The 17,397-nt window shown below is 39.8% G+C and overlaps 1 protein-coding gene and 1 non-coding gene across 2 annotated transcripts; one reads left to right on the top strand and one right to left on the bottom strand.

Moving 5' to 3' along the window:
- The first annotated feature begins 813 nt into the window (after positions 1-813).
- Positions 814-976, top strand: LOC142441728 (U1 spliceosomal RNA). The gene has a single exon (XR_012783079.1). It is a non-coding gene; the product is annotated as a U1 spliceosomal RNA (small nuclear RNA).
- Positions 977-14,603: 13,627 nt separating this feature from the next.
- LOC142440452 (olfactory receptor 2H1-like) lies at positions 14,604-15,557 on the bottom strand. Its single transcript, XM_075542887.1, has one exon. The coding sequence runs from the start codon at positions 15,555-15,557 to the stop codon at positions 14,604-14,606; it is 954 nt and encodes a 317-aa protein (XP_075399002.1).
- Between the last annotated feature and the right edge of the window lie 1,840 nt (positions 15,558-17,397).

The raw sequence follows: 17,397 nt of genomic DNA, 5'->3' as shown, positions 1-17,397 counted from the left end.
GGGAGAAAAGTGATGAAGTCCCCAGAAAATATCAAAAATAGCCTTTGGAGACAGTCTGGTACCCCATCAGACTTGACTGAAACACTCATAAAGGCCAACAAACAGACCTTAAGCTCTTTATAGGCTTTTCCAGTTTTGTCTGTGGCTTCCTTTTTGTTGTTGTTATTGTTTTGTGGGTCTTGACTTCCTTTTTTTTGGCTTTGCCAGATTTTGTGCTTATTTAATGTATTTGCATAGGCAGGATAAATAATTCAGAGATGGGAAGAATGGGGTCAATGATTCCAGGAAGGATACCGGAGAAAGGAGGTGGCAACCAACCTAGTTGCAAAGGTTACAACAAGTGAGCTAAAATCAATGGCGAGAAGGGTGTAGAATGCCTAGTGGGGCTTAATCAAGGGCGATCAATGTTGCAGCGAGGAATTACTAAACCTGACTGAAGGCTGAACATGATTGTGGGACAAGAGGAAAGTAAAAGGTAATAGAGGAAAGAACCAGGAGGCAAAGACATTTATAGAGGTCTAAATACAGGCATGCACATATGTAAATAGATATATAATGAGAGGGGAACAGAACTATGTTCTCATATCTATATGTTAAGAGTTCAGGTTGTAGATGGACATTGGGCCTTGCCTCAAGTACTCCCTCAACACAAGAACATTTAGTTATAATATTCCAGTATTCTGTAATGCTTACCTTCCCAACATGGTCGATTGCTGAAGATAAAATGGATGCATAAGCAAATGTGGTGAAGAAAGCTAATGGTGCCCAGTTATCAAAAGATATAGCTTCTGGGGTCTTAAAGGCTTGAAGATAATATTTACCTGGCAGGGGAGATACCATGATCACGAAGGTGGTTTTCCAGGGCGACGCGTATCCATTGCACTTCAGATATACTGATCCCTGTGATTTCCCCAAATGTGGGAAACTCGACAGCATAATTTGTAGTAGTGGGGGACTGCGTTCACGCTCTCCCCTGATAAAAAAAGAAGAAGAAAAAGGAAAAAAAAAGGCTTGAAGATAAACAAGTGGCCATCCAGCCGAGAAGCAGCAAAGCCCACATGGAAGAAGCACCCCAGCCTGTGTGATCATGAGGTGTCAATGGAATCAGATATCAGGCACCTAAGACCCAGAACAAAATCATACCCAATGTGAATTGGGGGAAGCTGGGGACATGAGGTGGAGACCCAATGCCCACCTGTAGACAATTGGACATCCCCCCAAAAAGGGGGCACAGGGAAGAGATGGACCAGTCAGGGTGCAGTATAGTATTGATGAAACACACAACTTTCCTCTAGTTATTTGGTGTTTCCTTCTCCCTACTATCATGACCTCAGTTGCACTTTACATATTGGATTAGACCAGAACATGCACACTGCTACAGAAAAGAGCTCACAACACAGGGAAACCAGTATAGATAAACTTCTCAGAGTCAACAATGAGAGTAGAGATGCCAGGAGGATTAGGGGAGGGTTGGGGAGATTGGGGTAATCAATCACAAGGGGCAACGGAGGACAATGTAAGATATGAAAATAATAATTTATAATTTATCAAGGGTTTATGAGGGAGGGTGGGCTGGGAAGGGAGGTGGAAGAAATTGGGAGCTGATCAGGGACTCAAGTGAGAAGGGAATGCTTTGAAAATGATGATTGCAGCATATGTGCAAATGTACTTGACACACTGAATGAATGTATGGATTGTGATAAGAGATGTAATAGCACCCAATAAAAGTATTTAATAAAGAAATTAAAAAAATGTAATATCCATATACCACAGAAGAAATCAATATCAATTTATATAGAATTCTAGCTGAAATGCATAGAAGGAATATGCTTATCAGAAAATATCAGCCAACCTCCAAAAGAAGAAACTCTAATATCAATGTAAAGAAAGCAACAATATACTGATTGAACTATGGAATGATATATGTATTAACTCCCAATTAAAAATAAAAAATTTAAAAAGCAACCAAAAAAGCTGTGGAAATGTTCCAGTTTAAAGAGAGATAAAAAAGATATGCCAATTAAATGTAAGTAATATCAGAGTACTCTGAATGCTGGATTGAAAGTAAGAGATCATATAAAGCCACTTTTGCATGAATTGACTAAACTAGAATGTGATTTTAGATCAGAAAAAACATTAATTCCAAATGTATGACATTTGTTGCTGATACTATAGTTAAAGAAGAGAATATACTTCTTAGTAAATACTCATTGAAATGTTTAAGGGTGGGGAGTTTATAACTCTACTTCCATTAAAAAAAAACAACACATTATAGAGAAGAAAGAGGAAGAAGAAAGAGGGATGGAAAGTTCAGTGAAGATCTATATGGGTGTTATAGCAGACTGTGGTGAAAAAAACAACAACCAGGTTTTGCCTGGATATCAGAAAGAAGTGCTTCTTGGGTGTTACAGACTTATCTTAAAACAAGCAGCCATGTTAGTGAGGTGTCAAGTAAGTCTACCTGGAAAAATCACATCAGCCAGTGTGATCCAAGGATCATAAAGAATAAAAGCCAGATCAGAAGGAAGGAATAGTATCAGAGTTTAAATTGTGAACATTTGGTTTTCAGAAGGCTATGGATGACAGTCGAAGCCCAAAATATACGTGCAGGATTAAGTCTCCAGTGAATCCCTTCTGACAATAGCGAAGGGAGGTGAGCAAGCTTGGTATCATACAGAGAGCGCTGTAAACTCACTTATGGCAGACAGTTATTCAAAATGATCTCCCTATTGACCATTTTAAAGTTGTTTCAGTTTTTTAATATTTTCTACTCTTTGATTAAGATTTTTCTGTCTTTTCTAGTCATTGTTATTTACTGCTTTGTATGATTTTGTATGATTGTGTTCTGTTTTGGATGATTTTTTAATATGTATGAAATCCAGGATAGGTAGATCTATAGAGATAGCAACTGGATAGGGGCATGGCAAGGGAGGAGGGTCAGAAGGAACTAATAACAATGAGTAAGAAAAGAAAATGTTCTGAAATTGATTGTTGTGATAATGGCACACAAGTTCTTAGTATGGTCTAATGATTAAATTGCATGATGTATGAAGTATATACCAATAAAATTGTGAAAACAAATAAATAATTAAAATAGAAAAAAGTCTTCTCTAGATCACAGTGACTGAATCATAGTACAACAGAATGAAATAAATTGTTGTCATGCTTGAGCCCATTGTTACAGCTGCTGTGTCAATCCATCTTATTGAGACTCTTCCTCTTTTTAATGACCTTCAACTTCTCCAAGGATGAGTCTCTCCTTGTAACATATTCAAAAATGTGAAGCAATTCTCTCAAAAGACTTCTGTTGTACTTGCTGTACTTCCTCCAAGACAGATGTTTGTTCTTCTGGCAGTTGATGGCACATTGAATGTTCCTCACCAGGACCGTAATTCAAATGCGTTAAATTTTCTGGAGTATTCTTTATTAATCGTCCAGTTTTCACGGCATCTGAACAATTGAAAATACCCTAACTTGCATCAGGTGTGTCTTAGTCCTCATAGAACAGATTTACATTTTAACATTATGAAGGGGTCTTATGTATTGTTTGATTTCTTGACTGTTACTTCCATGACCATTAATATTAATTGCAGATCCTAGTAAAATTAAATCTTTGAGAACTTCAATTTTTGTAGTGATGTGTATTGATTCAGTTGTGATCATTTTTGTTTCCTTTTTTGTTGAGTGGAATCCATACGGAAGCCTGTAGTCTTTCATTTTCAACAAGTACTTCAAGTACTTCTAACTTTCGGCAAGTAAGGTAGTGTTACTTGTATACTGACAGTTGTTAATAAACCTTACTTAAATCCTGATGTTGTTTTTTCATCATAGAATCCATCTTCTGAAATTATTTTCTCAGCATACAGATTGTCTAGATACAGTAATTCTAGTACACAACTTTTGTGGTTTTAGACCATAAACAACCCCTTATTCTGTTAGAAAAACAGCATGATTTTGGTCCACAGGTTATTCATTAGCACATTAAGTTTTCTAGAATTTCTATGTTTTGAAATGTTATGCATAGTTTGTTATGGCATCATTTGCCTCACATTTTGATGCGTTGTGGTACTTTTACATTTGTCTCAATTCAGTTACTCATGGTGACCTTCAGAGAGCAAAAGGTACTGCTTCCCTTTCACCTGCAAAATACAATGCAGAGATAGGTAATTTGGGAAACTATTCCAGTTGATTCAAACCGACAATACAAATTGAAAGGAGGGAATTACTTGTGGCAAATAATTCCCCCAAATTGGCTGAAATTACTCATAATGACATTGTGAAGAAAGATTAACATTAGAGCTATCTCTGAAGAGATGGTCCTGGAGTCTTTTTACTTAGCCATTCCACAGCTGTGGTTTCTTGATCTTGAAGATGTGCCAGAACACTGGCTGGAACTGGGGAAGAAACAACTGCTATTTCTTGTTTATTGATCTCACTTCAGACCTCAGATTTCAAACTAACCTATTACTCAAGATATCCTGATTATGTCAGCCCTGATCATTGGGTTATAGATTAATCATCTGGGAGGCTCCACAAGGTACTCACCCTCTTACAAACCACACTTGACACATGACTTAAAAGATGAGTTCTTGATGTGAGGCAATGCTATGTGGGATGCTGAAAAGATACTAAATTGAAGCAAAACAGTCTCAGATTTAGTGAGGTAACACAAAATGAGAACAGCTGCCAACATCAATTGATAATTGGAATTTGGAATGTACAAACTATAAGAGTAGGAAAATTGGAAATTGTCAAAAATGAAATGGGACACACAAAGACCAATATTCTATGCATTAATAAGTACAAATGGACTGGTATTAGGCATTTTGAATCAGAAAATCATGTAGTTTACTATGCAGGGAATGACAGATTCAAGAATAATGATGTTATATTTATTGTGAAAAGTACATTTTCAAGATCTATCTTGAAGTACAATGCTGTCTGTGATAGTGTAATATCTATCTACATACAAGGAAATCCAGTCAATCCAGCTACTCTACAAGTTTACACACCATCACTAAAGGCAGTGATGAGGAGACTGAAGAATCCTACTAATGACTTCAGTCAGAAAGTGATCAAACAAGCAGTCATGATACACTGATAATTAGTGGTGATTGGAATGCAAAAATTGGAAACAAATAGGAAGGAATAGTGGTAGGAAAATATCTTCATGATAGAAATAAAACTAGATATGAAATGATAAACTTGCAAGAACAAGAGCTTTTCCATTGCAAATATCTTTTTCAAACATATTTTCAAACAGTGACTATACACATGGGCTTCTCTTGATGGAAGACACAGAAATCAAGTTGAATACAGCTATGAGGAGACAGAATGGAGAAGCTGTATATCAGTAGCTAAAACCAGGTCAAAGGTAAGCTGTGGAACTGCCTGTCAATTGCTTATGTGTAAGTGCAAGTTTTAGTTGAAGAAGATTGAAACATATCTATGAGAATCAAAATACAACCTTGAATATATTCCACCTTAATTTTGAGAACATCTCAAGAAGCAATTTGTTGAATTGAACACTAATGGTAGAATACCTGGGGAGCTGTAGGATGACATCATGAATGTTATACATGAAGAAATCAAGAGGTCATTAAAAAGACAAGAAAGAAGAGATAAGAGAGAATGAAACTAGCTCTTAATCACAGAGTAGATAAGACAAATAGAAAAATGTTGAAGTCAAAGAGTTGAACAGAAAATTTCAAAGGGCATCTTGAGAAGAGAAAGTGAAATTTTAAAATGACATGTGCAATTACTGTAGTTAGAAAACCAAAAAGTGAACAAGCCCAACGTACTTTAAAATGAAAGATCTCAATACAAATTCCAGTATCAAGTTAGAATATTGAAAGATCCTATGATTAAAATATTGAATGATGCAGGAAGCATTGAAAGAAGGAAAGGCTACACAAAGTCACCAAAAAGAACGAGTTAGCATTCGCCATTTCAGGAGACCACATGTGAGCAAGAACCAATTCTGAAGGAAGAAGTCCAAGCTGTACTGAAAGCATTAACCAGAAACAAGGCTCCAGGAATTGATGGAATAGCAATTGAAATGTTTCAACAAGCTGATGAAGCAATGAAGCATTCACTTATCTATGACAGAAAATTTGGAACACAACTACTTGAACAACTGACTGGAAGAGACCTTATTTGTACACATTCTGATCGAAGATGACCCAACATAATGCTCAAATTATAGATCAATATCATTGATATCATGCAAGCAAAATATTGCTGAAGATTATCCAACCATGGTTACAACGGTACATTGACAGGGAGCTACCAGAAGTTCAGATTGGATTCAGAAAAGTTAGGACTATCATATTGGGATATCATTGTTGGTGCCAGGTGGATCTTAGATGAAAGCAGAGAAGATCAGAAAGGTGTTTGCTTGTGTTATATTGAATATGTCAAGACACTTCACTGTGTGGATTATAAGAAACTATGAATGGCCTTGAGCAAGATGAGGATTCCAGAGCACTTCATTTTGCTGATGTGGAATGTGTACCTGGATCAAGAGGCAGTTGTACAAACAGGACAGGGGAATACTGCATGATTTTAAATCAGGAAAGCTGTGTCAGGGTTGCACTCTCTCACCATTCTGAATCAATCTGTGTGCTGAGCAAAAAAATCAGAGTTGTAGTATATGAAGAAGAATATGACATCAAGATTGGAGGAAAAGTTTTTAACAACCTGTGATATGTAGGTGACACACCTTGGTTGTGGAAAGTGAGGAGGACTCAAAGAACTTGCTGGTGAAGGTAAGGATTATAGATATGAGTATGGATTATGATTCAATGTAAAGAAGACCAAATTCTCACGACCAGACCAATAAGTATCAATAAGTGACATAATGATAAATGGGAAAAGATTGAAGTTGTCAAGGATTTCTTCTTGTCTGAATACAAAATGAATGTTCATTTTGCAATCAAGAGATAAAAAGATGCATTTCATTTGGTAAATCTGCTGCAGAATACCTCTCTACAATGTCGAAAAGCCAGGATGTTACCTTGAGGACTTTGGCGGACCCAACCACGTCATGGTAGTTTCATTAGGCTCATATGCAGGTGCTAGTTGGATATTGAATGGGGGAGAGTGAAGTAGAAAGGATACATTTGAATTATGGTGTTAGAAAAGGTTATTTAAAGTATCATGAACTGGCAAAAGAACAAACAAATATATCTTGGAAGAAATATATCTTGAAAGCTTTTCACAGGCAAAGATAGCAAGACTTTGTTATCAGGAGAGACTATGTTATCAGGACATGTTATCAATAGAGACCAGTCCCTGGAGAAGGCCATCATACTTGATACTGTATAGGGGGAGATAAAAAGAGTCCAACCTTCAAGAAGATTCATTGATAAGAACAATTTTGAGGATGGCACAGGAGCAGGCGTGTTTTGTTCTGCTGTATGCAGGGTGTGTGTGCGTCAGGACCAACTTGACAGCACCTAACAAATACAGGAGTTCAGGTGATGACAAGCAGACTCTGGAGGGGTGGGGGAGACCCCAGGGAGTCTTGGCAGAACACTCCTATATTTTGGATATACGCCACCAAACCTCAAAACCAAACCCATTGCCATCGAGTTGAGTTCACCTCAGCATACGGTAGAAAGAATAGAACTGACCCGGTGAATTCCTCAGACTATACCTCTTTGGTGGAGTAGAAATTCCTGGCTTTTTCCTCAGCAGGATTGGTGGATCCAAACTGTGGACCTTGCAGTTAGCAGCCCAACATGGAACCGCCACACAACCAGGGTTCCTTAATATGTAGCCCACAGACCCAGAGAAATTCCCTTTAATTGATCCGTGGTTCATAATGGATCTCTTTATGGAATTGATTACATCATTATATAACTACAGTCTAATTGTCAAACCACTGAAAATCATGGTCAAGCCAAGCTGGCACACAACTGTAAACATCAGTCTTCCTTATTCTTTGAGCATCTTTCATTGGCATATGTAGCAACTGAAGCAAGGTGGGCCAGGTGTACTTCAGTCCTCAAAGTGTCAGCTTTCCTTTCAAACCCTTGAAAGAAGTGACTTGGGGCAGATTTGCCCCCCCTTTTTTTTCATTTTTAACCTGCTGCTGCTATGGTTATAGATTATGGATCTCAGTAAAATGAACTTCTTAACTACTTCAAGTTTTTCTCCATTTATCATGATGTTGTTTGCTTGTTTAGTTATGGATTTCTTATTTTGTCAGTTTGAGGCATGGCCACACTGAAGAGTGTTGTCTTTGATCTTCGTTGGTAGTATTTAAGTCTTCTTTCCTTTTAACCAGCAAGATTGTGTTCCCTGAAGATCCCAATTTTTTTAAATGAGTCTTCTTTCACTCCTGATGCTACGTTCTTCTTCACATAGTACATGGGTTTTGGAATTATTTGCTCAGCACACAGGTTGACTAAATATGGTGAAGGGATATCACCCTGTCACACACTTTTCTTGCATATAAATCACAAAGAATCCTTTTGGTCTTTTCCAACGATTGTTTGATTATTATTATTTTTAACAAAGCAACCTTATTACCTTCAAAGTACTCTCCATTACCTTTAATAAATTTTTAAATCTGAGATTGCATTTTTGGAAATAGTTTCAAAGTCATCTCTTTGTATGACTGACAGCACCTCCCTTGTCTTTTCTTCACCACTTCTACTTCGTCAAATTGCTTTCCTTTCATGTCCCTTTTCATTCACAGAAACAAAAAGAAGTTTCATGGAATGAGGTCAGGTGAGTAAGGTACACGCGGCAAGAGAGGCATGCTGTTTTTTGCCAAAACCTGGCACACATAGATGGCTGTGAGAGCAGGTGCACTGTCATGATGGCAAAACAAGTCCCTCATCTGCCACAAATCAGGCCTTTCCCCCTCACGTTGTTCCACAATCTTTTCAGAACCTCTTAATAGAAAGCTTGATTAACAGTCTGACCTGGTGGAATGAATTCCAAATGCAGTACTAGTCGACATTTTTGTCCTTTCAGGAAGTTGACAGATGACCAGAATATGGTCTGTGACTAATAGAAATTTCACCTTCATTGAAAAGAGAAAACCATTCAGATACTTGAGTTTTTCTCACAGTGCTGTAAGCTGTGTTCAACATCACGACAGTTTCTGCAGCAGTTTTCCTGAGCAGGAAACAAAATTTCAAAGCAACACGCTGTTCTCTGAAATTGTCCATCACAAAAAACAAGGTTCAAGTGAAACTGCTTTTTACGAAAAAATTCACTGTGACCAGAGTGAACCTTCCAGGTGATGCCACTGGGTGCACTAACTCAGAGTGTTGCTCACCTAGCTGGAAAAATTGATTCTATGAAAGTTCTACCCAGTGAAGCTTTTCTTCCCATTTTTTGGAGTACCCCCTTATATATAGGTTATGCATGAGGATAATGAAGTACTCTAGAGTGCATGTTCTTCAGTGTTGTCTAGAATTTGTTTGATCCACATGTCTTTAGAGAAATGTAAAAAAAATATCCCTCCAATGCTAGAATTCTAAGATGGCAAAAAAAAAAAAAAGACAACTATTCCAAGTTCTGTCATTGATCTAGGTACACTAGATCAATCTTAAGTTGCTGGTGAGAATGATTAGTTGTACAGTGACCCTTCATAAATGGTAGTGTCTCACTTGAAGATGTATTTCTCAATTGTCACTGCCATCTAGTCAATGCTGACTCATATCAACTCTCTGTGGGTTTGTGAAACTGTAACTGTTAATAGGAGTAGAAAGATCAGTGTTTCTTCCACAGAGCTGCTGATGGTTTCAAACTGCTGAACATGCAGATCGCAGCCCAACCCATAACCACTGCACCATCCATGTAATCCAGTGTTGCATCTTTGGTCATTTATGCCAGAGTAATTCAAACCCAGTGTGATCATACAAAAGTCTGTTCACAAATGTTCCCAGCACTTTTATCTGTCTTTGGGTCCACCTGCAGAAATAATTCCAGTCTCTCCACGCGTAACTAGTTAGAAAAACTGTGGTGCATCCATGCCATGGAATATTACGTGGCAACAAAAGTTGCCCGACTTTAGATGAATCTTAGGTGAACTATACTGAGTGGGAAAAAAGAGACAATTCTAAAAATGTATAATTCCATTGTATATAATTTTCAATTACACACAGAGAGAAAAAACAAACAAGCAAACAAACAAACAAACCAGAGAATATATTAACTCTGGTCATAGCTTCAGGATAGGAAAAATGGGATGGTGCATTGGAAGTTGTAGTAAATAGGAGCTATGTGCCACAGAGCATACTCAGGGATCTTTATTGTGATGAACAGGTTGTGTGTGTGTGAAATTATCCATCTTTCTAGTTTTTCAGGGGGATTTCATTTGAGGAACTGTATACATGGATATCTCTCAAATTTTCTTATAACTATATATCAAATGATAATTATCTCAAAGTAAAATGTTTATTTATTTGAAAAAATAAATTTGATTGTAGTTAGTAAGTACAATCAGTGATTTATTATCATGATTCTGATAAGACATGGTGCTTATTCTCAGAAAAAATTAGTGAGAACAGTGTTTGATAGAACATAATAATCTGGCCACATTTTTATTTTACTTAGAACTTCACATTTTTTAATTCTCTTTGTAGTCTAAAATGTTGTAAAAAAAAGGGTTGGTGATATGCCATTTACATCTGCCAGGTATTACATCTGTGTCTCTTACCTCTACACTTAATCCATTACTTTATGAGGCTGAGATTGAGAGTGTGCACAACTAGTAATCTTTCTTATTAGTCATTTTTCTTAGGCGTCGATGCAGACAGGCATGCTATAAAGGGAGGTGCGGCAATACACACCAATGTCTCCATTGGATTTATGTTCTTTTAAATACGACATCAAAACCCTGCTGGATTGGCATCAAACCTTACTCATAGTGACACGACAGGACAGGGTCAAGGCTGTGAGCTGTACAGAAGTTGGCTGCCATATCTTTATTTCTAGTTCTATTCTAGTTGGAGGATTTAGACATTTGTTGTTTTGTTAGCATGGATCACTTAGCCACTGAGTCACCAAGGCTCTTTAAATAAGACCCTTTTGAATTACATTTTCTTTAGACCATGCCAGCTTATGAACTAGCCACAGTTGATTGAAGACTTTTAATTATGTGAGAATCAAACTAGAATATTGTGGTCCCTCAATGACTTTAGCACACCACTGGAAGTCCCCTCCACTGAAATAGGAAGTCTCAGAGTTTCTGTTAACTGGCTGCTCCTCTCAACCTAATCTAACAATTTCAATACTTTTTGATATCATTCAGTGATAATGATAGCAGATACCCCTCCCCTTCTTATTCAATACAGAGCTCTGGTGATGCAATGGTTACAGTTGGAGTGCAATCTGCAAGGTCTGGAGTTTGAAACCCCCAACTGCTCCAAGGGACAAAGATCGGGTTTTCAACTCTTGTTACAATCTCAGAAATTCACAGTGGCAGTTCTACCCTTACCTATAGGGTCGTTATGAGTTGACATCAACTCAATGGCAGTGAATTTTTTTTTTCTGTTCAATGATCTCATTAAGAAGTTCTTTTGCACCAATGAAGAACACAGCTTTCCCCCAGATCCTGGATGCTTCCTCCCTGCAACTACCATGATCCGAATTCTACCTTGCAGGACTGGATAGGGCAGAGGTAGTACACTGGTGTATATGGGAGCTGGAGGCACAGGGAATCCAGGGTGGATGATACCTTCAGGACCAGGAGTGTGAGGGGCGATGCTGGGAGAGTAGAGCGTGAGTGGGTTGGAAAGGGGAAACTGATTACAAGGATCCACATGTGACCTCCTCCCTGGGAGACGGATGGCAGAGAAGGGGGGGAAGGGAGACTCTGGATAGGGCAAGGTATGACTAAATAACAATCTATAAATTATCAAGGGCTCATGAGGGAGCGGGGAGCCGGGAGGGAGGGGAAAAAAAAGAGGACCTGATGCAAAGGGCTTAAGTTAAGAGCAAATGCTTTGAGAGTGATTAGGGCAAAGAATGTACGGATGTGCTTTATACAATTGATGTATGTATATGTATGGATTGTGATAAGAATTGTATGAGCCCCTAATAAAAAAAAGAAGTTCCTTTGTAAAAATGCAAAAGGGGCACAGGGAAAAAGCTACTATATAGAAATATTCCTGGGGTGAGAACCAGGTGTTATGGTAGGGACCAGATCAAATACAGGGATACACAGGGCAGACAACTAAAATGGAGGTGGGAAATGAAAAAGAAATCAATTGGTAACGGGGGCAGAGGGGAGGGGAGGGTATTGTTTATATCTTCACAGGGAAAGAGGGCCCAGACTTCAACCCAGTGCTTCAAGATGAACGCAACATGCCAGCGTGGAGTAGGGAACCAGTGGAGAGATCTGGGGGGGCTGGCCCCAGTCCCAACTACTAAGTGGACACCTACACCCCCCCCAGAAGAATTTATTTCAAAAGACAGCATTGAATCTGCAGCTCTGGGAGAGGGACATATCTGATCGGAGGACACAGGAGCAGATGAAGGGGAAGAAGGAGAGAGTGGAGCACATGATGGCCTTGAGGATGATGTTCCCAATTAGAGCAGCCAGTCAACAGAGAGAACCACATGGCCGGCCCCACTATGAGATATGACAGCCCTCACTGACCCATAGCCCTACAGAGGACAACACCGGACACACAGTGTGGGAATTGCACCTGATCTGATCCAGCCAAACCGAGGCAAAACACTAAGGGGGTGCAATAGAACAGCAAGGGAATGGAGCGCGAGGTCCCCAATGAATGCTGAAGGTGGACTTTGTGGCCAGCACATGGTGCCCCAACAGACTGGACTGGAAAACACTCCTAAAGGTCAACAAATGATCCTTGAACTAACTACAAGCGTTTCTTTCTTGTTTTTTTTGGTCATTGGTTTCTTGTTACTGTTTTGTTGTATATTGTTTTTGCTCTGTCTTGTTTTTGTGCATGTTATTATCTCTGCAGGTCTGTCTAAATAAGATCGGCTGGATGAACAATCTGGAGGAGAAAACAACAGGACCGACAGTTTCAGGGGGACATGGGAGAGGAGGAGGTGGGGGGAAAGGTAGTGGTGTTAACAAACCCAGGGACAAGGGAATAAGTGATCCAATTTGGTGGTGAGGAGGGTGTGGGAGGCCTGGTAGAGTGTGATCAAGGGTAATGTAACTAAGAAGAATTGCTGAAACCCTGGTTGGGACTGAGCATGATAGGAGAAAAGTCAAAGGAAATAGAGGAAAGAGCTAGGAGGCAAAGGACATTTATAGAGGTCTACATAAAGACATATATATATATATGTAAATATGTTTATATATGAGGATAGGGAAATATATCTATGTGCATATATTTATAGGTTTAGTATGAAGGTAGCAGAAGGACATTGGGTCTCCACTCAAGTACTCCCCGCAATGCAAGAATACTTTCTTCTATTAAACTGGCATTCTATTATGCTCACCTTCCAACACAACCACTGAAGACAAAGCGGGTGAATAAGCAAATGTGGTGAAGAAAGCTGATGGTGCCGGGCTATCAAAAGATATAGCATCTGGGGTCTGAAAGGCTTCAAGGTAAACAAGCGGCCATCTAGCTCAGAAGAAACATAGCCCACATGGAAGAAGCACACCAGCCTGTGTGATCACGAGGTGTTGAAGGGATCAGGTATCAGGCATCATCAGAACAAAAAAATCTTACCATAGTGAATGAGGGGGGAGTGTGGAGTGGAGACCCATAGCTCATTTGTAAGTCACTGGTCATCCCCTTGAAGAGCGGTCTCGGGGAGGAGACGAGCCACATAGGATCTGACGTAGGAATGATGAAAAATACAACCTTCCTCTAGTTCCTAAATGCTTCCCCCCTCCTTCCCCCACTATCATGATCCCAATTCAACCCTGCAAGTCTGGCTAGACCAGAGGATGTCCCCTGGTACAGAGAGTAACCAGAAACACAGGGAATCTAGGGTGGATGATCCCTTCAGGACCAGTAGTGTGAGTGGAGATACTGGGAACGTAGAGGGAGTGTGGGTTGGAAAGGGGGACCCAATTACAAGGATCTACATGTGACCTCCTCCCTGGGGGATGGACAACAGAAAAGTGGGTGAAGGCAGATGTCGGACAGGGCAAGATATGACAAAATAATAATTTATAAATCATCAATTACTCATGAGGGAGGGGTGAGTAGGGAAGGAGGGGAAAAATGAGGAACCGATGCCAGGGGCTTAAGTGGAGAGCAAATGTCTTGAGAATGATGAGGGCAATGAATGCATAAATAGGCTTTACACAATTGATGTATGTATGGATTGTGATAAGAATTGTAGGAGCCCCTAATAAAACTATTAAAACAAAAAAAAGAAGTCCTTTTGTAAACTGCTTCCTTTAAGGTAACTGGAGTGCTCTCCACTTTCAGACTGCACCCTGACAAGAATAATGCCACGCCTATTTTTAAATTAAGATGAACTCTAAATGGTGCACCAAATTGTACTTTTATTGGCTTACTGTTTATAAAATCAAACCATTGACCTTTTATATTAACGTTGATACTTGAAAATTACACATTGATGAAGTGCCTCAAGTTTTTCCCGTGATAACCCGATGGTGACAGCTGAGCTGACCCTGAAGTCTAAGCCCCTAACCCTTCACGGCCCATTCTGTCTTTCCCAAGTAGTCTCTTGAGAGCTCCTTTCACATCCTTGTTTCTCAAGGTGTAAATGAGTGGGTTGAGAGTGGGGGTTATGACAGTGTAGAAAAGAGTCAGGAATTTCCCTCCTCTCTGGGAAAAGTGGCTCCTTGGCTGGATGTAGACAGCTGTGACACTGCAGTAGAAGAGGAAGACAACCATCAGGTGGGAGGAGCAGGTGCGAAAGGCCTTACTCCTGCCCTCTTTGGATTGGATGGTGAACACTGCCTTGGCAATGTGTCCATAGGAGACGAGTATAAGGAACAGTGGTATCATCAGGAAGATGGAGCCAATAACAGAGATCTGGAGTTCATTGATGTGTGTGTCTCCACAGGCGAGGCGTATCAACGCAGGAACTTCACACACAAAGTCATCTACTTGGTGATGATGGCAGAAAGAAAGCTTCATTGTGGTGGGGGACTGCACCAAGGTGCCAAAAATTCCACTCACCCAGACTGAGAACACCAACTTCTGGCACAGCTTCGGATGCATGATGACGGCATAGTGTAGGGGCCGACATACTGCCACATAGCGGTCAAAAGCCATGACCAGCAGCAGGACGCACTCAGCAGCCCCCAGGCCCAGGAAGATGTAGAGTTGAGCTGCACATCCAAGGTAGCTGATGGTCTTGTCTGGGCCCCAGAGATTGACTAACATCTGGGGGATGCAGCTTGTGGTGAAGCAGAGGTCTAGGAAGGAGAGCTGGGTGAGGAAGAAGTACATGGGCGTGTGGAGATGCGCATCTGTGTGGGCCAGAAATATGATGGTGATGTTGCCCACTAGAGTGATCATGTAAAAGATGGACACAGCCACAAAGAGAATCCTTTCCAGCCTGGGATGATCGGAGAAGCCCAGAAGGATGAAGCCATCTGGTGTGGTATCATTGTCCATGTCCATCCAAGCCCTCCTGGAGCTGGGAAGGGTAACCCCTCAGGGAGTAAGCAGAGAACCGTGTTTTTTGGTTTGGGTAAAATTTCTAATCACATATCACTGTTTTAAAAAAATATTTTATTGACATTTGCATGACATCTGTTTTCATTCGGTATTCTTACTTATTCATTTCTTCATACTTAGAGCATTTCGTCAAAATCTCTGACTTTGAGAATAGCATGGATGAATATTTTCAACTAACCCTTGCCATGCTTTTGCTAACATAATTACTTAAATCCTGAACCCTTTTCTTAGAATGAAGGTCATCTTTCAGTTTCTGTTTAAGTGACCTTGGATTACAATTTGTATTTGTACATTCTTGTATTGAAGCTGATGCATGACTCCCCCCCTCTCCTTTAAAAAAATCATTATTGGGGGCTCATACAACTCTTATCACAATCCATACATCCATCCATTGTGTCAAGCACATTTGTACATTTGCTGCCATCATCATTTTCAATACATTTTCTTTCTACTTGAGCCTTTGGTATCAACTCCTCATTTTTCCCCTCGCTCCCTCAACCATCCTCCCTCATAAACCCTTGATAATTTATAAATTATTACTATTTATTCATGTCTTACACTGACCAATGTCTATCTTCAACCAATTTTCTCCATCCCCCTAGGAGTGGGTTATATGTAGATCATTATGATCAGTTCCCCTTTCTTACCCCACCTTCCCCTTTTCCTCCTGGTATTATTGCTCTTAATATGAGTCCTGAGGGGTTTACAGGTCTTGGATTCCCTGTGTTTCCAGCTTTTATCTGTACCTGTGTACATGCTCTAATCTAGCTGGAATTGTATGGTAGAATTGGAGTCATGATAGTGGTGGTGATGGGAGGTTGAGGGGGAGGAGTGAAGAACTAGAGAAAAGTTCTATGTTTCAACAGTGCTATACTGCACCCTGACTGGCTCATCTCTTCTTTGTGACCCTTCTGTAAGGGGATGTCCAATTGTCTGCAGATGGACTTTGGGTCTCCACTATGCTCTTTCCCTCATTCACATTGGTATGACTTTTTGTTCTGGGTTTCTGATACTTGATTCCACTGAGACCTCATGATCACACAGGCTGGTGTGCTTCTCCTATGTGGGCTTTGTTGCTTCTCAGTTACATGGCCGCTTGTTTATCTTCAAGCCTTTAAGACCCTAGACACCATATCTTTTGATAGCTTGGCACCATAAGCTTTCTTCACCATATTTGCTTAAGCATCCATTTTGTCTTCAGTGATCGTGTCAGGAAGGTGAGCATCATGGGATACCAGGTAATTAGAACCAAGTGTTCTTGCAGTGAGGAAGTACTTGAGTAGAGGCTCATTGTTCATCTACCACCTTGATACTAAATCTATAAATATATGTACATAGATATTGTTCCCTATTGTTATATATAAATATATTTACATATGTAAATCCTTGTATTTTGCCCTCTATTAAAACCCTTTGCCTCCTAGTTTTCTCTATTTCCCTTTACTTTGCACTTTTCCCATATCATGTTCCACCTTTATTCAGGTTTCAGTATTTCATCTTCATTACATTGCCCTTGATGAAGTCCTACCAGGCATTCTACACCCTCCTCACCATGGATTTTAGAACACCTGTTGTTCCCTTGTCCCTGGATTTATTAACATCCACTTTCTTTCCCCCAGCTCCCCTTCTCCTGTGACATCGGTCCCATTGTTTTCTCCTCTGGATTGTTTATCCGGCCTATCTTATCTAGATAGACAGGCAGCAACAATAAGTAGAAAAACAGGATAGAGCAAAACAAAGCAACAAAAGAAAACAAAATAACAACACCTACAACAAAACAGGA

This window comes from Tenrec ecaudatus, chromosome 2 (genome assembly GCF_050624435.1).
Source record: "Tenrec ecaudatus isolate mTenEca1 chromosome 2, mTenEca1.hap1, whole genome shotgun sequence".
NCBI lineage: Eukaryota > Metazoa > Chordata > Mammalia > Afrosoricida > Tenrecidae > Tenrec > Tenrec ecaudatus.
Note: the sequence above shows the minus strand (reverse complement) of the source record. Positions and strands in the feature narration are given on the sequence as shown.